General features: G+C 53.9%; 7 protein-coding genes across 7 annotated transcripts; 4 read left to right on the top strand and 3 right to left on the bottom strand.

The window, feature by feature from the left end:
• Window positions 1-16: 16 nt before the first annotated feature.
• On the top strand, window positions 17-1,434 carry BU25DRAFT_334075 (uncharacterized protein; the record flags this gene model as incomplete). Its single annotated transcript, XM_033702516.1, has 3 exons — window positions 17-498; window positions 547-911; window positions 977-1,434. The coding sequence occupies 3 exons, from the start codon at window positions 17-19 to the stop codon at window positions 1,432-1,434; spliced, it is 1,305 nt and encodes a 434-aa protein (XP_033565507.1).
• A 1,493-nt stretch (window positions 1,435-2,927) lies between these two features.
• On the bottom strand, window positions 2,928-4,735 carry BU25DRAFT_455625 (CDP-diacylglycerol-glycerol-3-phosphate 3-phosphatidyltransferase; the record flags this gene model as incomplete). Its single annotated transcript, XM_033709953.1, has 2 exons — window positions 2,928-4,295; window positions 4,595-4,735. The coding sequence occupies 2 exons, from the start codon at window positions 4,733-4,735 to the stop codon at window positions 2,928-2,930; spliced, it is 1,509 nt and encodes a 502-aa protein (XP_033565506.1).
• A 296-nt stretch (window positions 4,736-5,031) lies between these two features.
• BU25DRAFT_386408 (NDUFA12-domain-containing protein) lies at window positions 5,032-5,836 on the top strand. Its single transcript, XM_033704398.1, has 7 exons — window positions 5,032-5,092; window positions 5,150-5,170; window positions 5,241-5,247; window positions 5,302-5,382; window positions 5,434-5,476; window positions 5,527-5,685; window positions 5,734-5,836. The coding sequence occupies exons 1-7, from the start codon at window positions 5,042-5,044 to the stop codon at window positions 5,783-5,785; spliced, it is 414 nt and encodes a 137-aa protein (XP_033565505.1). The 5' UTR covers window positions 5,032-5,041; the 3' UTR covers window positions 5,786-5,836.
• Window positions 5,837-6,923: 1,087 nt separating this feature from the next.
• BU25DRAFT_361406 (uncharacterized protein) lies at window positions 6,924-12,837 on the top strand. Its single transcript, XM_033703695.1, has 2 exons — window positions 6,924-7,358; window positions 7,493-12,837. Exons 1-2 carry the CDS (start codon window positions 7,294-7,296, stop codon window positions 12,663-12,665), a joined length of 5,238 nt encoding a protein of 1,745 aa, XP_033565504.1. The 5' UTR covers window positions 6,924-7,293; the 3' UTR covers window positions 12,666-12,837.
• A 1,897-nt stretch (window positions 12,838-14,734) lies between these two features.
• On the top strand, window positions 14,735-17,072 carry BU25DRAFT_429003 (uncharacterized protein; the record flags this gene model as incomplete). The annotated part of the gene is made up of 2 exons (XM_033708533.1): window positions 14,735-15,180; window positions 15,269-17,072. 2 exons carry the CDS (start codon window positions 14,735-14,737, stop codon window positions 17,070-17,072), a joined length of 2,250 nt encoding a protein of 749 aa, XP_033565503.1.
• Window positions 17,073-17,237: 165 nt separating this feature from the next.
• Window positions 17,238-19,038, bottom strand: BU25DRAFT_227449 (phosphoribosylamine-glycine ligase). Its single transcript, XM_033701385.1, has one exon. It carries the CDS (start codon window positions 18,606-18,608, stop codon window positions 17,316-17,318), a length of 1,293 nt encoding a protein of 430 aa, XP_033565502.1. The 5' UTR covers window positions 18,609-19,038; the 3' UTR covers window positions 17,238-17,315.
• BU25DRAFT_227448 (PH domain-like protein) lies at window positions 19,039-20,411 on the bottom strand. The gene has a single exon (XM_033701384.1). It carries the CDS (start codon window positions 20,276-20,278, stop codon window positions 19,469-19,471), a length of 810 nt encoding a protein of 269 aa, XP_033565501.1. The 5' UTR covers window positions 20,279-20,411; the 3' UTR covers window positions 19,039-19,468.
• Window positions 20,412-20,465: the final 54 nt, after the last annotated feature.

Here is a 20,465-nt window from a genome sequence, read left to right as displayed (position 1 = left end):
AGACTATCGTCACGTCATGTCTGCCGGTCGAGCTGGGTCGGCTCACAACCCGATCTTTCTGGAAGACACACGACCACCTCAGGAGGCAGTCGCACATCCAACGAATAACAAAAAGAAGGCCGCCACCAAACCGGTCCGTGATTCCAGCGGGCGCTTCATCAAATCGGAGACCTCCACGAAGCCGAAGCCAGACCGCAAAAAGGTCATCAAAGTCGCAGCGCCGCCCAAGCTGAAGAAGCAGGCGCGACCGGAGAAGACGGAGTGCATCATCTGCGCTATCACCAAGAATACGAAGCGCAACTTCAAGGCTTCTAATGACGAGGGCACCTGCGAACACTTCGAGAGTGTATGCGACCTATGCGTCCAGAAGCAGATCAAGACCAAGATTACGGCGCGCCAGCTCACTGATGCACATCTCCCCTGCATGTTCCCAAGTTGTGATGTAGTGCTTGACCACACGGCGTTGAAGAAGGTCATGTCAAAGGCCCTCTTCGAGACGTAAGTTATAATTCTGAACACCTCCAGAGCGTCGCTGACGGCAAACAGTTGGGATACAGCGGTCACCAAGCACCTCCTTGCCGCCGATCCATCGTACATCGCCTGCCTTAATCCAAAGTGCGACACCTACTTCTCCGCTGAAGACTGTAACAGTAAGCACAAGGCTTCCAGCAGCAAGTCAAAGTCAAAGTCCAAGTCCAAGCAAAAGGAGAATGTCAATAAGGCAGCCTGCCCATACTGCGACCACGAGCTCTGCCTATCCTGCAACCGCCCATGGCACTCCGGCTCCTGCAACAGCGCGAAAAGGCTCGAAGACAAGCAGTCAGAGAACACGATCAAGAAGCTCGGCGCAAAGCCATGCCCCAAGTGCTATGTTAACATCGAGAAGCAGGGCGGTTGCGACCACATGAACTGTAAGACCACCCACTCCCCTCATACCCTCTCCTCCCCACTTGACTTCACCACTAACGAACATCAGGCCAACGCTGTCGCCACAACTTCTGCTGGGAGTGTCTCGGTCCGTATAATGGCAACAATAACAACCACGCCGAGACCTGCTCGCACCGCCGTCCCATGATCGCGCACGACATCGGCAACTTCGTCGACGAGAACCTGACCGTCGCCCAGGTCAATCAGCTCATCGAGCGGGCGCGTCGAGACCGTGAGGCTGGCCGTGTACCACAGCCGAACTTGCAGCTTGCTCCGGGCGTGCAGCTTGTCAACGGCGCGGCGGTTCTTCCTCCTCCTCCTCCGCCACCGCCAAGACTTCCTCCGCCATCGATGCTTCCTGCAGTCGCCGCAGGTGCTCTTCTTCGACATTTGAACGAGCTGCCTGTTCCACCACCACCGGGTCTGCCTTTCCATGACATACCTGGTCTTCTCCAGCGCATGAACGAGGTGATGGGATTCTTCGGCAGGGGAGGTCCGGCACAGTAGGTGTCGGGCATGTGATATCAGCTCCAGTGCGATCCTCACTGGATGACCGGCTATCTCGCGTCAACTTGACAGTGATAAGCAGATTCGTGGAACATTATTTGTTTGGTATCATTGGGCGCATGGAATCTGAGTTTGGACATCAAGAAGAGAATAATGCGCTTTTGGATATGATGATCTCTTTTCTGCATCCGGCGGTTGTATACAATCGCATACATAATGTACCCTGGATACTCCCGACATTCTAAGACATTCCTGGACAACATATCATGGCCAACCGGTCCGTCTTGATTTCTGTCTTGGTGCATTGTCGGGGATCGTGAGTGATCCGTACGCATGTGGGAAGAATTGCAGGATTGAACTGAGGTTGTATTGGGTGAAGCTACGGACAGTACATATAGGTGAGTAGCTGTAAACAACGCTAGTGTGACGTGGCAGTCACTCTCATGGCAGGTGAGGTTTGACAGGCAGGAGCACCCTGAACCGTGACATGCATACTCTCATCCCCAACACACCCACGTCTACAATATCTCGGTTGAAAAGGTAGTCTGGACGTAGTTCGGCTACTGGCACCACGGAGGCAATATTGTTCTCTAAGATAAATAAAAATAGATAGTGCGGTACGTTTCTCCATCATCCAACACTGGTGGGATCCGGGCCACTCTCCATAAACGGGGATAATATAGGATCAAGACCAGAGGAAGAGTTGATATGAATTAGATTATACTATCTACGAGTGATGAGGTGCTTCTATATAGGCACCCAGCACAAAGAAGCTTGTTGTGTCTTGGGCAACAAGCAAGACAATAAAGAAACAGTCTGTTTAGACATGACATGGAAGCTGCCGGAAACCAACAGATGTCTCAGCCCAAGAACCCGCTACCATCGCACAGAACACACCAGTCTCTGAGCATAATCGAACCAGACTCGATACGCTAAAGATGATACGCGTTAGTGCGGGCACAAGTTAGTGCGGGCACGAGCTTAGTTGTAATTGAAGCTCCATTGAGAGTGGAGCAAAGGTGCACCGGGATAGTTTCACACTTTTCTCAACGCTGAACTACGCATGTCAACTTGACTTGCGATAGCGTCTTCGTCAGTTCCCCACACGGCGAGCCAAGTCTTATCAACCCTGGATCCCTCTCCCAAAGAAGGTCTTGGATGTCGGCTATCTAGGATGCTGAGGCACCCTACGTTCTGGGACTGCTTATGTAGCAGGAGGGTATATATTCACTCACCCTGATGGATCTATCAATCAACCAACAACTTCCTCAATTCTTTCTCATATTACTGACATTAGACCATATTAGCTTACACTGTGCTATAACAGTTCTATGCAAGTCAGTAGCGGTTGACACTGACACATCAACAATGTTTTCTATGCCTAGATCTTATGTGCTCTATCTACACTCATACATCTACAACAAATACAGCCCTATCTTACACCTTACACCTTCGTTCCCATACGCCTCCTTGCCCTCCTCCAGACTGTACCTTTACAACGCACCGCCCAGCACCCTAACAGCCCACATACTCAGCCTGACTCCAACACTAACCTTCCTCTCCGGTTTCTCAAACTCCTCCTCTCTGACAGGCTTCGCATGTTCATTCAGCCACTTGACCTCCTCGCCCAGCCGTTGTCTTAGTCCCGGATCCGACGTCGCGATGATGACGTTGGCTTCGAGATCGAGTTCGTAGGAGCGCTTGGTGTAGTTTGAGGAGCCGATGACTGTGAGGCTCGGGTCTTCTTGTTTCTCCGTAGCGGCAGATGGAGGGTCGGATGAGGTGGTGGCGGAGGGGAAGCTGACCCACAGTCCCTTAGCGTGGTACGTCCACCCCCCCTCCTCGTTGACTTTGCCGTACTTCCACTCCTTGAGCGTGATGCTTTCGCTCAGGCCTTCGTGCTTCACTTTCCGCAAGAACATCTTCGCGAGATGCGTGTAGGCGTCCGGTAGCATACCGCTCACACCTTTGCTGCCGTAGAAGCCGTTTGCGTGCGGGTGGGCGGTGAGCACAGTGCCCGATGCAGGGCGTGTGGACAGAAGAAGTCGCCGGAAAGAGGATGTCATGTTGAAGTAGCCTGCGGTGAACGTCCATGTCGAGCCTTTGAAGGGTGAGCGTGTGAGGGATGTCAGGATCTTGGTGAGGGCGGGGAGTTCGGTGGATGTGCTGAGAAGCGGGACGAGGGAGAGGACGGGGTATATGGTTGTTGTGCTTGGAGACGCGGACTGGAGGCGCGCGGGGGAGTTGGAGGGAGTGAGCAGGTGGCTGAGGTGCTTTGATGCGCTGGCTTTGAACTTCGATGGCGAGTCTAAGGGAGATGGGGCGGGATTGCTGGATGGCCAGGTCATCGTGTAGCCACCGCTTCCTTCTTTATCCGAGGGTTGGATGTCGAATGATAAATTTGCGACGCCATTGTGGATCTTGGCGAAGTAGTCGGTCAAGTCCTTAGAACGGAAGAGGTGGTATCGATCTTGGCGGTTGGTGAAGTAATCTGAACTGAGGTTTGCGCCGGACATGATGATCTCGTCGTCTACGCCATAGAGCTTCATGTGTTGCAGGCCCCAGCCTTCATTGATACGTTTGGGAATGTACTTCTTCCGCAGGCCGGTGAGGTTTGGTGTGTGGTACATGCGCACTTCTACCCGGTCTGTGCCGAACTCTGCGATCAGGGGAGCGAGGAGAGATGCACTTGATGGGTCTGGCGTCTCGCGTGTTCCACGGAGAGAATCGGTGAGGAAGGACACATGTAGGCTAGGGTTGTTTTGGAGTGCTGTGCGGATAGTGGAGATGAGTTCGTGCTCTGTTTTACCGATGTACAGTGTTGATAGATAGACCCGGCGTTGAGCCTTGGAGATCTTGGTCTGTGATTGATCAGTAAATTGTATATAGAGGTGCTGAGTGTTGCATACATGGGCAGCGTCCCCGTAGCTTTAAGCTCACAGGCAAACGCCTCATCATTGGTGGTTCGCATTATCTGCCGCCATGATGACCGCAGGAAACAGACAGAGCATTTGTAGTATGGAATTGACAATGTGATTGAGGGGAATCCGTGAATTCAGTGCATACATACGGTACAGAGTGAAGAGTACGAAACATAACTTCGTTGCTACAACAACTTGGTAGACTACAACGGAGCACGAAAGAAACATGATCAACCTACTTTGAGCGTTTCGTAGAATCCTGCAGGCGACTGAATGATCGTGATCTGCTCCGGTTGCATGTCGAATCTTGGCGCTATCTTGTCTAGGTCCGTTGTGATTGTAGCAAGCATTGAAGCCTGACTCTGTGGTGTTGAAGCCATAGAAGGTGCATTTGCTGTCGAATACCGCCGTGCTATTCTCGCAGGTTGTGCGAAGGTTCTGGGAGACCTCTTTGCAGCAACTCTAGGTAGTTGCGATCTCAGACACCCTCTTATTATCATGTTGATATACGAGCTTTGACGTGATGTTGTTGCTTCGTGGTTCAGCCTCCTGAAGTTTTGATGCTCTTCGGAGAGCAGGGGTCGAACTGGTCCAAGCCACAAAAGGAAAGGGCGACCCAGGGCTTGGCATCGTCAATCAACGATTCACGACTGGACGACACAAACGACAAGACAGACAACGCCGCCATGTCGACACTTATGAGGACGCTGCGCAACCTGCGCAAGATTGGTTTCAAGGTTTGTATACTCCCAGCTTCCCTGCAATTTACAGCGCTAATTGACCTCTTTTCACAGGAATATGGCCACCAGATGCAGGTACGCACTCTACTCCACGCTTCGAATACCACCCGTAGACACGACTGACCGAGGGCACGCGCACGTATAGCACATTGGTATGTTCAGAAAGGACTGCGCAGCGGGAAGGGCGGAGGGCTGACAGGGCGTAGGTGATACTAAGGCCGGAACCTTCATTGGCCTCGACAAGTACGGTAACAAGTATTACGAGAACCTGGAGGAGGAGCTTCCCCGTAAGGGCATCAATTGCCAAGTCAAACAGAAGAGGGATTGACATTTTGTAGTGAGAACCCGTTGGGTGGACTACAAGGACCACGAGTTCGACCCGTTAGTCAGCCCTGAAACACGATATCCAGCGTCGACTAACGATCGCGCAGCTCTCAGATCGAGCCCGGCTGGCACGCTTGGATGTCGTACATGGTCGACAAGTCGCCGGCCCAGGACAAGCTTCTTCAGCGTGAAGTACGCGTATGGGAGCCCAAGGAGCACAGGCCTACCCTCACCTGGAGCCGCTCAGGATATAAGCCATACAGCACGTATGTGAACCCGTTCGTTCCATCGTCGGTGTGCTAACGAGATTGCAGAGTCAAGAACAAGTACTCTGCGTGGACACCTGCCGTCAAGGCACGCCAGTAGAGATCCGGATTCGTTTGTTAGCATTGTATATATCAAGAACAAATCAATGGTTCAAGTTTACATTCAATTCAACTCGAAAATAGTTGGTTTACGGATCCCCGCCCTTTCGGGGAGAGCAGAGCTTTCGGTGTAGATGCCTCAAGGGCGCACAGTATTGCTCAGGATGGCTCATTTACGAACTCACACAGCAACTTGCCAACATCGTGAGGCCGTACTGCGATCTGTTTCAGGCGTAACCAACGCTTCGCCGGAAACTTGACAGTACGCTGGGGTCCTTCAATCTATAGTCTGACGCATTGGGTTCCCAAGAATTAGAATCCACGACTGTTGCGATTTTCGCCGGTCACGGTGTGTTGGGGACCTCCAAGGTTCCAGACTGTGCAAATTCATGAGTTTGAGTTACAAGACGTGCTAAACACGCGTTGCCGGATGCGTGCTATCTTGCGCAAGTCGGTGAAAAGGGCGGAAGCAGTGAGCAGGTCACAGCAGCAACCCCATGCGCAAGCACTTCCATGGTTACACCCTACGCGCTTGCGCGCTGTCAATTGAAAATGAAACCGAGAAAAACTGGCACGTGCAGCTGCACCACGAGAAGTGAAGCTAGAGACATGGCAGCCATGCTGCAGTGTGATCCACTATCACCAGCGAGCTTCCTCATATGATGTCCGTGGAGGTTGAGCGGTCGCTTAGGGCAGATGCTGGCTTACCCCGGATCCACAGCAGTCAGCACCTTGCAGGCAATTGTGATTGGACACTTCCATTGTTACGATACGCGATATGCCTGACGCGTACCTCCGGAGGTAGTCAATCTTGTCTTCGGGGCTGTACTATTGAGCCTGCTTCACTCCTACCTGCTCTGGTGTTGACTGTATTTGCACGATAGCGTGCTCGCGGGAGCCAAATTGCACCTTTGATCGACGGCAAGCTACGCGCAGACGGCAGGGCTCTAACTCGAGAGGGACGATTGCTGAGCCGCTCGTGCATCGCTTCTGTACAACGGTTAACCACAACCATGGTCGTGACTCAGAGCGGTGAACGCTCATTGGGTCCCTTGCCCGAAAGCGTGAACGGCTTGGTGGTCGGCATCAATCACATTCCTATACAAACGTTACCCAAGTCCCAGTTGTTCCCGTCTCCTCATCACCCGGCTTGGAGTTCAATTGATCTGTCAAACGATATCTTATCAGATGGGGGGACGTGCTCTTTAACGGCGGCAAATTGAAGATTACATCACGCTACATTCGGCGCGCGTGAACATCAGTACGAAGGCTCTTGCTCCGCTAGTGAGAGGGTGGCAGCGCTTACCTTCCCGCAAACAGCGATCACCCAGGTACTCAAACAAGTGTTTGTTTACTACGCAGTTTTCCCCTGAAAATCTCTTCGCCAACGCGCCCGCCGAGCTCCTTTCAATGCGAGTTTATAGCTGTCGTTAGCCAGTGTAGAGTTTGGGAGCTGTCGCGGAATCTCTGCGAACACCACGACCAGCCGTGCAAAGAGTGGCAAGCATCATGTTCGCCCAATGCAAAGGCCCAATCTGGGGCGCGGACGACTTTTCGAGGTGCTTCGAATCAGAGTGAGTAGCTTCGATATACACAACAACACCCCGCGGAGGATGTTTGTGAGAGAAGCACTGCTGCATTCCAGTCGAATGCTCGACTGTCACATTGCCTCGCAACGCTCTGAAACCACATGCTGACAGTCTCACAGCTATCTTTCGACATTGTTTCCTCTATCCGTTTGCGGTGTGTCCGTCATTTATCTCCTAATACAACTGTACTTCGCTGCCACGGCAACACGGTACTACCACGCATACTCCGCGCTCGACGATCCACGAAACGTTTGGTCCTTTCGAAGTCCCAACTACGACGGTGATGCAGCAGACAGTGACTCTGAAGATGAATTCGACCGCAATGAGCAGAGCGCGCTGCTTCAACCCACCATCAGCCGCCAGACCAGGTCCACAACCGCTGTGACCAAGCCGCGCGGCGAAGTCACGATAGTTGTCTTGGAAGAGGCTGCCGTGCTGGCGCAGCTTGCGGTCCATATCGCTATCTTCTTTACAGGCGCTTGGGGTCGACATGGGAGAACCGCGGCAATTGCAAACATTGCCGTCTGGTCGTACATTGCCACACTTGCGTCGCTCCGCCTGCTGTTTTCTAGCACTAGCAAGTGGTCCTTCCCCAAGCTGTGGTACCACACCGCCTTCATTTACGGCTTCCAGTGGGTCTTCTCGGCCCTGCTTCTCCGCTCCGCAATCATCCACCCACGATCCGACGTTCAGAAAAAGCTCGCTATCGCTGACTTCGTCCTCGTTTCGCTGCTCTTCGTCATCTCGCTATCGTCTCGCAAGGGCAATAAGGCTGTGGAATTGGAGTATGAGGGAGATATTCTGCCGGCCAGGGAACCTACAGCTAGCGTATTCTCGCTCGCTACCTTCAGCTGGGTGGACTCAATCGTTTGGACCGGATACAAGAAGACGTACGAGCTCTCAGATGTCTGGAACCTCGCGCCCAAGGACAAAGCAGCAGCTGTCATTTCCAACTACCGCCAAGTCAAGCGCACATCGCAGTTGGCCTACCATCTCTTGGGCTACTTCAAGCGCGGTCTCCTGATCCAAGCTGGCTGGGCTGCAATTTCTGGATTTCTCACGTTCGCTCCTACGTTACTTCTAAAAGCTATCCTAGAATACGTTGAAGCGCCGGACCTTACACCGCAGAACGCAGCATGGTTTTACGTTCTCCTTCTATTCGTTTCTGGCTGTCTATCTGCGCTCGCTGATGGGCAAGCGTTGTGGATTGGTCGAAAGATCTGCATTCGGCTGCGCGCAGTCATCATCGGAGAAATCTACGCAAAGGCGCTGAAGCGCAGAGCCGCTGCTACCACTGACAAGGTTTTGGGTGAAGAAAAGAAGGCAGACAACGAAAACAAGGACAAGAAGCAAGGCACCATCAAGAAAATGATGACATGGGGCAGGAAGAAGAAGAAGACGCCCATCGAGGGACCAAAGCAAAATCAAGAAGACAACACCAAGCTCGAATCCGATGCTCAAGTCACCACCGGAGCTATTATCAACCTCATGGCCGTCGATGCATTCAAGGTCAGCGAAATCTGTGCCTACCTGCACTTCCTGTGGGCCAACACTCCTGTCCAAGTCGTGGTCGCCGTTGTCCTGCTCTACCGAATTCTTGGCTACAGTAGTATTGCTGGTATTGGCATGATGATCATTCTTCTTCCGATCAACATGTATGTTGCAAGCCAATTCTCCAAAATTCAGAAACTCATCTTGGCGGCTACCGACGCTCGTATCCACACCACCAACGAGGTCCTCACCAATATTCGCATCATCAAGTACTTTGCCTGGGAGCAACGCTTTATCGGTCTTGTGAACGAGAAGCGTTACGTTGAACTTAAGCATCTCCGCCGAAGATACATCCTGTGGGCGATAGCAGCGACCATCTGGTCAGGATCGCCGGTCTTCATCACTTTCCTCTCGTTCTTCGTCTACACCAATGTCGAACACAAGGCGCTCATCCCCTCTGTTGCTTTCACTGCACTTTCACTTTTCCAGATCCTCAGGATTCCGCTGGATCAGCTAGCTGATATGGTCGCTCACGTTCAAGAGTCGAGGGTCTCGGTCGATCGTATTGAAGAGTATTTGAACGAACCGGAGACTGAGAAGTACTCGCAGTTGACAACTAAGGAGAAGGATGAGAACGGACAAGTGATCATTGGTTTCAACAAGGGAACTTTCAGCTGGGGTGGCAAGGACATGAAGGACCAGGCTGCCGCCGATGCGTTCAAGCTCATGGACATCGACGTCAAATTCAAGACTGGACAGCTCAATGTGGTTGTTGGACCGACTGGGTCTGGAAAGACTTCTCTGCTCATGGCCCTGCTTGGAGAGATGACAAAGTTGAAGGGCGACGTCTACCTTCCTGGGGGTGTCAGCCGCGAAGACCTTCGCCCTGACCCTGAGACAGGACTTCTCGAAAGCGTAGCCTACTGCGCACAACAGGCTTGGCTAGTCAACGGTACTGTTAAGGAAAACATTGTCTTTGCGGGCGATTGGGACGCACAACGATATGAGGAGGTCATTGTGGCCTGCTCACTGAAGCGCGATCTTGAGATCCTTGACGGAGGCGACGAGACTATTGTTGGTGAGAAGGGTGTCACCCTCTCTGGCGGCCAAAAGCAGCGTATCTCTCTCGCTCGTGCCATGTACAGCAAAGCACGCCACGTACTTCTGGATGACGTTCTTAGTGCAGTCGATTCGCACACCGCCAAGTGGATCTTCGATTACGCCCTCAACGGTCAGCTTATGCTCAACCGTACGTGCATCCTCGTTACACACAACGTCAGCCTATGTCTGCCCTACGCGGAATTTGCTGTCGTTCTCGAGAATGGCCGCGTTGTCGCACAGGGTACTTCAGACGAGGTCATCGACTCCGGCAAGCTCACAGAAGAAGTCTCCAAATCCAGGCCAGCCTCTCGAGGTGCCTCGAAACCACCTTCTCGTGTGCCTTCAGATGTCGGCGGCGAGGAGGCTGAAGGTGAGGTTAGCCACACGAACGGTACTGCCAATGGCAATGCGAACGGCAAAGACCCTAAGAAGGGAGCCCGCAACCCTATGGAGGAGACCAAAGCAGAAGGCGGTGTGAAGCTGAGCATCATTCTGATGTACTTGAAGGCTATGGGTCCATGGTACTACTGGGTTGGTGCTTCCATCGCTTTCGTTGCGCAGCAGATCTCGTCTGTATCGACAAACGTCTGGATTCGGACATGGGCGAACGCATACGCGGACAAGGGCTTCTCGACTATGGGTCACCACAATCGCTCACCTATCACTCACGCACCGACGATGTTTGGATCGGGCACATGTCTGAACAGTGGCACATGCAGCTGGAATATTCCATTCATGAACCAACCAGAGGAGAAGTCCTACATCTACAGTTCCTCCATGCAGACAACATTCGGTAGCTCTGACGATTCGGGCGTTGACTCGACCTACTTCCTTGTCATTTACGCCATCCTCGGTTTGATCTTCATGTTCATTACCTTCCTCCGTGAAGGCTTCCTGTTTGGCGGCTCGCTCGCTGCATCTCGACGTGTTCACGAGCGACTCATCCAGAAGGTGACCCATGCCAAGTTCCGATTCTTCGATCAAACGCCACTTGGACAGCTTATGAACAGATTCTCGAAGGACATCGAATCTGTTGACCAAGAGGTCGCACCCGTTGCCATCGGCGTGGTCCATTGCCTGGCTTCCATTATCACCATCGTTATCCTTATCTCAGTCATCACACCCGCTTTCCTCATCGCTGGTGTCTTCATCTCCGTACTTTATTTCCTCATCGGCCGATTTTACATCAACTCGTCACGCGATCTTAAGCGTCTAGAGTCCGTTCACCGTAGTCCATTGTACCAGCAGTTTGGCGAGACCCTGTCTGGTATGACAACGATCCGAGCATACGGAGATGAGCGCCGCTTCATCCGCGAGAACCTTGCCAAAATCAACACCCAACATCGACCCTTCATCTACCTCTGGGCTGCTAACAGATGGCTCGCTTTCCGTGTCGATGTCGTTGGCGCACTGGTCTCCTTCTTCGCCGGCACCTTCGTGGTCTTGAGCGTCGGAAAGATCGATGCGGGTGCCGCTGGTCTTGCGCTTACCTACGCTGTCACCTTCACGGAGAACGTGCTGTGGTTTGTACGTCTATACTCTGCCAACGAGCAGAATATGAACTCGGTCGAGCGTGTCAAGGAATACCTGGACGTCGATCAGGAAGCCCCAGCTGTCATTCCGGAGACACGTCCTCCGTCCAACTGGCCAAGCAAGGGCTCCGTGGAGTTCATCAGCTACAGTACTCGCTACAGGCCTGACTTCGATCTTGTCCTCAAGAACATCACCTTCAAGATTCTGCCAGGCGAGAAGGTCGGTGTTGTTGGCAGGACTGGTGCCGGCAAGAGTTCCTTAGCTCTTGCTCTCTTCCGGGCTTTGGAAGCAGAGAAGGGCAAGATCCTCATCGACGATGTGGATGTTGGCCTCATCGGTCTCCAAGATTTGCGCGAGAGCATCGTCATGGTACCTCAAGACCCAACGCTGTTCACTGGAACTATCCGTAGCAACCTCGATCCTTTCTCTGTATTTACTGACGAAGAGATCTTTACCGCCCTCCGCGAAGTCCACCTCATCTCCTCCGCTTCAGCAGCCACGTCCGGCACCGCGACGCCGACTGGGACCGCCACGCCTCCCAATGCCATCGAGATCCCCAAGCCCACAAGTGGCGCTGTCGTAGCTGATGTCAACGCCAGCTACACAGGCTCCTCAACCGTCAACCCCGGCTCTATCCTCGCCAACCGCGAATGGTCACACGGCGAGACAGGCGACGACACTATTGTTGTTATGCCCAACGGTCAGGTTGTGGATGCAGATGCGACAGCTGCCAACGCCCTACAAGCAGACAACAAGAACCCCTTCCGCAACCTCAACTCCCCCGTCAGCGAATCCGGATCCAACCTCTCGCAAGGCCAGCGCCAACTGCTCTGCCTTGCGCGCGCGCTGCTCAAAGCACCGAAGGTCTTGCTCATGGATGAAGCAACTGCGTCCATTGACTATGCGACAGATAGCAAGATCCAGGAGACGATTCGCTTGATCAAGAATACGACAGTCACCATTGCGCATCGTCTACAGACTATCATCGACTACGACAAGGTTCTTGTGCTGGACAAGGGAGAGGTCACTGAGTTTGGTGACCCACATACGCTTATCACGAAGAAGGGTGGAAGCTTCAGGAGTATGTGCGAGACGTCTGGGGAGCTGGAGAGTCTTACGAAGACTGCGAAGGAGGCGCAGGATGCTAAGGCTGCATTGTCAAGTTGAGGAGGTAAGGTAAAATAGAAAAGAGTTGGAAGAACGGATGGGCATTACTGAGTGTGTTTAGCGTTCTTTTCCTTTGTCTTGGCTTGGATGGCGGTGTTCTGCTTTTAAGAATGTACTGTATATGAATACATAGCGTAGCGTACTGCGAGTAAGATAGTAATGCAAAAGTTACAGGTCACGGTGCCGATACAGCTACATCGTCACAACAAGCGACTACAACGTCTCTCTATGTACTCATTGACCGTCGCGGCGCACCATGTACGCACGACTAAACACTTCAATTCACACAACTATGTTTTCAAGGTTAGCACGACACGAACTCCTTGCAATCTGGCAAGCCGACATGGGCTTCGTGCTGGGATACCTTGAGAGCCGACCAATCCGATGTTCGGTTGACTTTGGTAGCATTGTAGTTGAATCTGGGCGACTTGTATCAGATAATTTGATAGGCCTACGACAACTAGAAGGATTCTGATAGACACTCAGACATTGGAGCAAGCGTGGACACACGATTATATCTTTGAGGAAAAGGCTTTGATGCGAAATTCCTCCACCTCTGACAATATGCCCTTGAGTCCACGTGAGCGCAGTACAAGGCGAAGAGTCCATAGGAGGCTTATAGTTGCTGAAGGAAGTAGTTCGCGTCATCTTCCACACCACCAAACCATGTCCCATGCTATGGTAGCAAAGACTGGTTTAATTGGGACGCTAGTGAGCAAGAAAACGCCCTTTGCTAGAGAAGGCATTGCGAATTCAAATAGCACATCGACCCGTGCGTTTCTGACGAATGTGCACAATTGATGGATATACATAGAACCGACTTGACAACCACAGTAAGCGTCAGTGAATGATTGCCCAGATAGGTCTGGCGTTGGCAACGAAGCGATGGGTTTTGCTTTGCAATATGGACCGCCACCCACCTGTTGACTAGGTCAGTATTTCTCCTATCACTGCGTCAGGACTTCTTCAAGGCTTGTGAGAGCCACTTACACGTGTTGTCGTACTTCATCTCGATCTTCAACGGTCTTCACGGGTACTGTAACCAGTAAACGGGCCGAAGCATATAATGAAGCCCACTTCACCCCTTGTCCATGGTCAAAATCTTCATTCGGAGGGTTTGAAGACCGACGCCCAGACAACACATCGTGATAGGATGTCCACGGATGAAGTGCCGATTGGCTGCATCACTCCTTGGTGTCCTGATCTTTGCTCTCATTTCTCTCCTGATGCTGCATTTGCTCATGGGAATCTCCGGAATGCGATGCACTTTTCCATGTTGCAGACCCGCAGCTCATTCTTGGTGATGGTCTGGGATCGGCTCTTGTGTGGTGATCGATGTCGTCACGGTGGAGCTGAGTCCTGGCTCTGGGGTTTCTATCGAATTTGGCTGACAAGTGCGCCTGTCCCCGAGTCATGAAGCCAATGCCGCGCTAGGTGAAATCGGCGCCCGCAGCCCGCGTCATTCGCATCTTTCGCGATATCAATGAATTCGTCCGCAACGCCCTTCTGCCCTTCCGTACGGATGCTGGACGCCTGCCTGTAGATGCTGAATATACTCTCTCACCATTCTCGCGACATGTTGCATTGACTGCATACAAATCTGGATATCGCCTGCAAAGCCGCGAATTCCTTCCCCCCGACATTGCGCGCACCTCCCGCAGCGCTTTCTCACTCCACCATTGCTTTCCCGGAGCAACCGCTCTGAGACTGGCGTACAGTTGCGCTCTTTGGGGTCCTTGTTCGCGTTCTTTGAGGACCGTATTGCCTGTTTGGACGCAATTATCACCGCGGTTTTACATCACTGCGACAAGGAGACAACAAGCTGGAAGGAACGTGTACATAATCGCGACGACCCCGCAGCATTTGAAACCTCATTCTTGGCTCCAGCGATCACTCTGGTTCTGCTTGCGCATTCAGTCACCAGGAGGACAGGACATTAAGGCAGGGACGAGCAAGACTGATACCATTGGGGAAGGACAGATCATCAGGCCTCACTGGATCACAGGGTCTGAGTCACGCAACTTCGCACTCACCACTTCTACGAACACCGGTCTACGAGGACAGCGCACATGTCGACAAGCAAGCGGCGCGCTCCGGGCGCAGAACCGCAAGTCTCAATGCAGACATACCCTCAAGATGCCAGCATACCGACCGACCAGTACATGAACTGGAACGATCCCACAATGAGTGCCGACATGGGCGCCTTCAATGATCCAGTACTATTCGAGAACTACGGCACGAACGCGATAAACAGTGGGCATAACAGGGTGATATCGTTAGATGGGATGACAGACGCGCCAGACATGAGCTCGGGACAGTTGGTCAGGAGAAATCCAAATCAGCAGCTTGCACCTGCACCGCGGCGAGGGCAGTGGGACGGCTATCCTAGCCCAGCACAGCAGTGGGAGAACATCGCTGATGACGATGAAGAATTGGAACAGAAAGCTGCGGTCGCGAAGAAGGATGCGCAAGCAAAGCGGAAGCAGATCCCTCCGTTCGTACAAAAGCTGAGCAGGTAAGTGTGCAGCAAGCTCCTGACCTGCAAACAGAGCTCCTTGTGTGCTCGGCATATCTGGAAAAAAAAAATGCTAACACATTTGCAGCTTTCTCGACAACAACAAGAACGAAAATCTTATCCGATGGTCAGACGACGGCAACTCATTCATCGTGCTAGATGAAGACGAATTCGCGCGGACACTCATCCCAGAGCTCTTCAAACACAACAACTACGCTTCCTTCGTACGACAGTTGAACATGTACGGCTTCCACAAGAAGGTTGGACTGTCAGACAACTCCATGAAAGCAAGCGAGACCAAGGCAAAAGCACCCAGCGAATACTACAACAAGTACTTCAAGCGCGGGCGACCGGAGCTGCTGTGGCTGATTCAGAAGCCCAAGAACCCAACGGCCGGCCCTAAGCGGAAACGAGACGACGAGGCCAAGGGTGACAGCGATGACGAGCGCAAGTATGTGCAAGACACCGGTGGCGGTGGCTACATCGAGGACTTGACCGCAGTCAGGCGGAGTGACGATATGACTATGATCCCACGATCGGAGTACAACAGTTTGCGAGTCGAAGTCCGGGAGCTACAACAACAGCAGAAGCTCATCTCAAATGTTTTGGGCCAGATTAAGCGTCAGAATGATGAACTGTACTCACGAGCAACATCCTTCCAAGCGCTACACGACCGTCACGAAAATTCGATCAACGCCATCCTCACCTTTCTTGCTACGTTCTACAAGCGTGGTTTGGAGGGCAATGCGGGCGGCATCAACCTCGCAGATATGTTCCCTGGAGCGCGGCAGCAGACTCATGGGAACGTAGTCGATGTCGGTGATTACCAAGCGCCAGAGGTGAACAGGTCACCATCGTTCCAGCGTAAGAAGCAGCCGCTTGCGCTCTTGCCCGCTCCAGGGCCCGAGAAGGACTACCTATCGCCACCTGGCGGCCGCGCAACCACCATGAGCCCGACAACAAGACCCATACCTAGCCCGATCACAAGACAAAGCAGTCAGCAAGGCATCTTCCGCCCTCACTCACAAACAAGGACGCCATCCGGCATGCCAGCTGCACAAGGTCGAGACGGCTCATCCTCCGTCCCTCCCCTCAAAGTCGAATCACAGTCGCCACAGAATGTGGAACCCCTGCCTGAAGCCGAAGAAATCCTCTCTGCCATCCAAAACGCCAACACTAATGCCGGTCACCCCACCAGCCAAGCACCTCAATTCGATTTTCCCGCCGCGCTGTCGAACTACCAAACGGCCGACGGGGCTGTGCCTCTTACACCGCAACAGCGTAACGACGTCTTGAGCCTCATGGCCGACAACGCAGCTGCGTCACACACCAACAATGCGCTCACAAACCCTGATCCGCCCGAAATCAGCAACTTGCTCAATGACCTGAGCAGATACCAGGAAACACAGCAACAGCTCGAACTCCTGCAGAAAATGAGCGACCAGCAGAACAGCAGAGTCCAGAGCCTCCAGGAGCGACTGCAGCCTCTTAGTCCGAGTGGGCAGATCCCAGGGTTGACGGATGGTAACACGAACTACTTCGGTAATCAGCTTGGTGATCCGGCGCAGTACGACTTGGACCTCGATTCGTTCGTGCAAGACCATGACTACTTCCCAAACAGTACAACGAATGAGAATGACCACCCCAACAACGTTCTGCCAGACTTCAACTACGATTTGCCGGACACGAATGCGGGTATGAACGGGGGCGGGTTCGGTGTTGGAGCTGATGCGTTCAACTTCGATGCGCAAAATGACGGCACTCTTCATGTTGCAGATAACAACGACGGAAGGGTTGAGAGCGTGAGTTCGTCGGGCACATCGCCGGCTGCTACGGTAGAAGAGGTGGAAGACGAGACGAGGCGAAGGAGTCCCAAGAGGATGAAGAGGTGAACCAGTGGATAGTCGGATCGGGGCATAGGGATCGGTGGGTTGTAAGGCATAGCGCAGGCGTCAAAACGGAACCAGGAACAGGCGCATTGGTAGACCAGATGTGTCTTGAAGTTTACGAAGTCATGATAATCAAAAGTAAATGCATAAAGCGTTGTCCATTCTCTCTCTCTCTCTCCAACCTGTCTATCTGGTATAACTCCCTTCTCTGGTGGTGAAAATGCCTCCAATGCTGAGCGGCTCCTTCTACTTCTTCAACGCCCGCCCGGCGATGTCCTTCCGGTACTGCATGCCCTCAAAGTGTATGCACTCCACGCCCTTGTACGCCTTCGCGACGGCTTCCTCGAGTGTGGGCGCTGTGGCGGTAGATGCAATGACGCGACCGCCAGCAGTGCGCAGCTGGCCGTCCGCCATCGATGTGCCAGCGTGGAAGAGGACAGTGTCTTCCGGAACAGCATCAAGCTGCATCGGCGTGCCCTTGGCATACGAGCCGGGATACCCACCGGCAGCCACAACAACCGTCGCCGCCGATCTCGAGCCGACCTTGACATCGACCTCCGAGAGACGACCCTCTGCGCACGCGACCATCACCTCTGCGAGATCGCCCTCCATCAAGCACAGCAGGCTCTGCGTCTCCGGGTCGCCAAAGCGGACGTTGTACTCCAGCACCTTCGCGCCATTGGGCGTCATCATCAGGCCCGTGAACAGCACGCCCTTGAACGTAAACCCCTCGGTCCTCATCCCATCAATAGTAGGCTGCAGCACCTCGTCGTCGATCTTCTCCAGCAGCTCTGGGGGCGCGATGCGCGTCGGCGCGTACGTGCCCATTCCGCCTGTGTTGGGTCCTTGGTCGTTGTCGAAGATGCGCTTGTGGTCCTGTGCCGGCGGCAGACTCTTGATCGTGTGTCCGTCCGAGAAGGTCAGGATGGAGAGCTCGTCGCCGGTGAGGAATTCTTCGATGACGACTTCGTCGCCCGCAGAGCCGAATTCTTTGCTGAGCATGATATCCTTGAGCGCGTCGTGCGCTTCTTGCTTGGTTTGCGGGATGATGACGCCCTTGCCTGCCGCGAGACCAGACGCTTTGATCACGACGTTGTGCGAGATGGAGTCGAGGTACTGTGTCGCGGCGTCGAAGGAGGAGAAGTTCTCGTACGCGGCGGTCGGGATGCGGTGCCTCTTCATGAAGTCCTTGCTGAACGTCTTGCTGCCTTCCATTGTTGCGGCGGCCTGGCTGGGCCCGAAGGCCTTGATGTGCGGCGCATGTTGGGCGAAGTGGTCGACGATGCCGGCGACGAGGGGCGCCTCGGGGCCAGGGATGAGGAAGTTGACATTCTTCTCCTTGGCGAAAGCGACGAGGGCGGGGAAGTCGGTGTCCTGTACTGTTGTGACGTTTGTGACTTTGGCGGAAATGGTTGCGGTACCGCCGTTGCCAGGGCAGACGTAGATGTGCTCGATCCGTGGGGACTGGAGGAGCTTCCAGGCGATTGCGTGTTCGCGGCCGCCGTTGCCGACAAGAAGGACTCGAAGTTGGTCAGCCATTGCGTGTGTTGTGTGCCAATTACTGAAGGTGCTCCGATTGCGGTGTTGAGATTTTAGTTTTTTGGGTGGAAGGTACCCCCGCGACGTGGTGGGGTAGGTGGGCTTGCAGGGATCTGCGGGAATGCCGTTGGCGGCCGCCTTGTGCCTGACTGCAGTCGGACACCTTTCAGCCAGAGGGTCGCAGATCTGCTGGACGTTTAGTGACGCCCAAGGGCTATCTTGCAGGAGGAAGTTTGGGCTGGGTGGTAGCAAGGATGCATTCGACGTGTATCGAAGCTACAGAAGGCCATGATTCCCATCCTCTAGCTGCCTCGCCTGTCCGAATATCAATATGCACAACTTGTGCAGAAGGCGCCAGCAGGAGCCGTCAAGCTTGACTGGTGAAGCACAGCACGCCGCATCCAGCTCTTCACTCAGAGAACAGAGTCGTGACTTCGGCCTTGCGCGATAGCTCAGTCCTGTGCCATCGAGGGATTGAACGGGCGGGCCGATGAGAAGCGACGGGAAACTTGTAACAGCAAGGGGTGTGAGTAATGGGCAGCTCCCTTCCCGTGCCAGCTCGGCTTCCTGCAGTGCGCTGTGTTCGTCGACAGGAGCATGCCCAGACAAAGGTTGAGGCCGCTGTGGCAGGCTCTTCGGGTCGGTGCCACTCTTGTGCAGTAAGGGTTTGCTGTTCGCCGTAAACGGGCGCTTTGTTTTGAATAAAAGCAACGGGTCAGGGATGCACACGACGACTGGTTTTGGCGGTGTAACCGCGCGCGCTGGTGGCTCATCTAAACGGGCTGCTCTCTAAGGTTGCGTTCTGATCCGTTCCCATTTCGCGAGTTTGAGTGAGAGTGTTAACGCGTCCTGCTTGACCATCAGCCCAGGCCATTGTAATTCTGCTTTGCGTTGAAGAACAACTGGCCGAGCACGTCCTGGGGCGACGTGGCGGGGTTGGGTGTGGGTGTGTATGCTTGTTGGTGCAGGTGGGGTTGAATCTGTTGGCTGTGATGGTCGTGTACACTGAAACCAGCATCCTGCTGTCGCTGCTGGCCAAAGAGCTCGCGGAGAGAGAGCTGGCGTCCCATGGGGGCAGAGGTGGCTGTCTCTACCTGTTCCGATGCCTGGTGCACACCGCTCCTGGCCTCCTGTTCTCCCGCCTCTCGGCTTAGTCGTGCCTTCTCTGCAGCCTGCATGATCTTGGTGGCAGTGTCGGTACGGCAGTCGGCGGTGGAAGCGGGCGGAGGGTCTGCAAACACCCAGATGCCATACACCTGATCGCCCTGGAGGATGACATAGGGATCTGTGAACTCCATCTCCCCTTCACTGGTGAGCTCGAGGTAGAAGTTGTCCAGTCCCCGGCGGTTGAGTATGGCAACGCTGTAGCGGTCGGCACCAATGGGTGAGGGCGTGAGCTTGCAGAGGAACAAGGTGCCCTCAACACCGAGCTTCTCCCACTGCTGGGTCTCGAGGCTGAACGTGTAGAGAGCGGCATACGGGGTAACGTGCACTATAGCGGCCAGCTCAGGATAGATGCGGCGGAGGACGGAGAAGTTGAGCTCTTCGTTTGACCGCGGAGGGGGGAGGGGCACGTCGACGGCGGGCGGCGGCGCGTCCGTCTCGTAGTCGGAGGGCTGGGGCGGCGGCTGCGGGTGGTGCGCGCGGGCTTTGGACTTGTGAGGCGCCATATCGATAGTGGTGGGAGAGAGCGAAGACTGGCGACGACGAGTTCGCTGTTAGGCCGCGTTCTGGACGCTGTCAGGACTCAGGAGCGGGAAGGAGCATGGGCCACGCCGATCGGCAGGCGTGCACAGCCAACGGCAGCCACGCAGAGCGTCATTGACCCCTGCGTTTACTTCACGAATGCTCCGTCAT

Source organism: Macroventuria anomochaeta (genome assembly GCF_010093625.1).
Source record: "Macroventuria anomochaeta strain CBS 525.71 unplaced genomic scaffold BU25scaffold_5, whole genome shotgun sequence".
Lineage (NCBI taxonomy): Eukaryota > Fungi > Ascomycota > Dothideomycetes > Pleosporales > Didymellaceae > Macroventuria > Macroventuria anomochaeta.
This window is presented reverse-complemented; position numbering and strand designations above follow the sequence as displayed.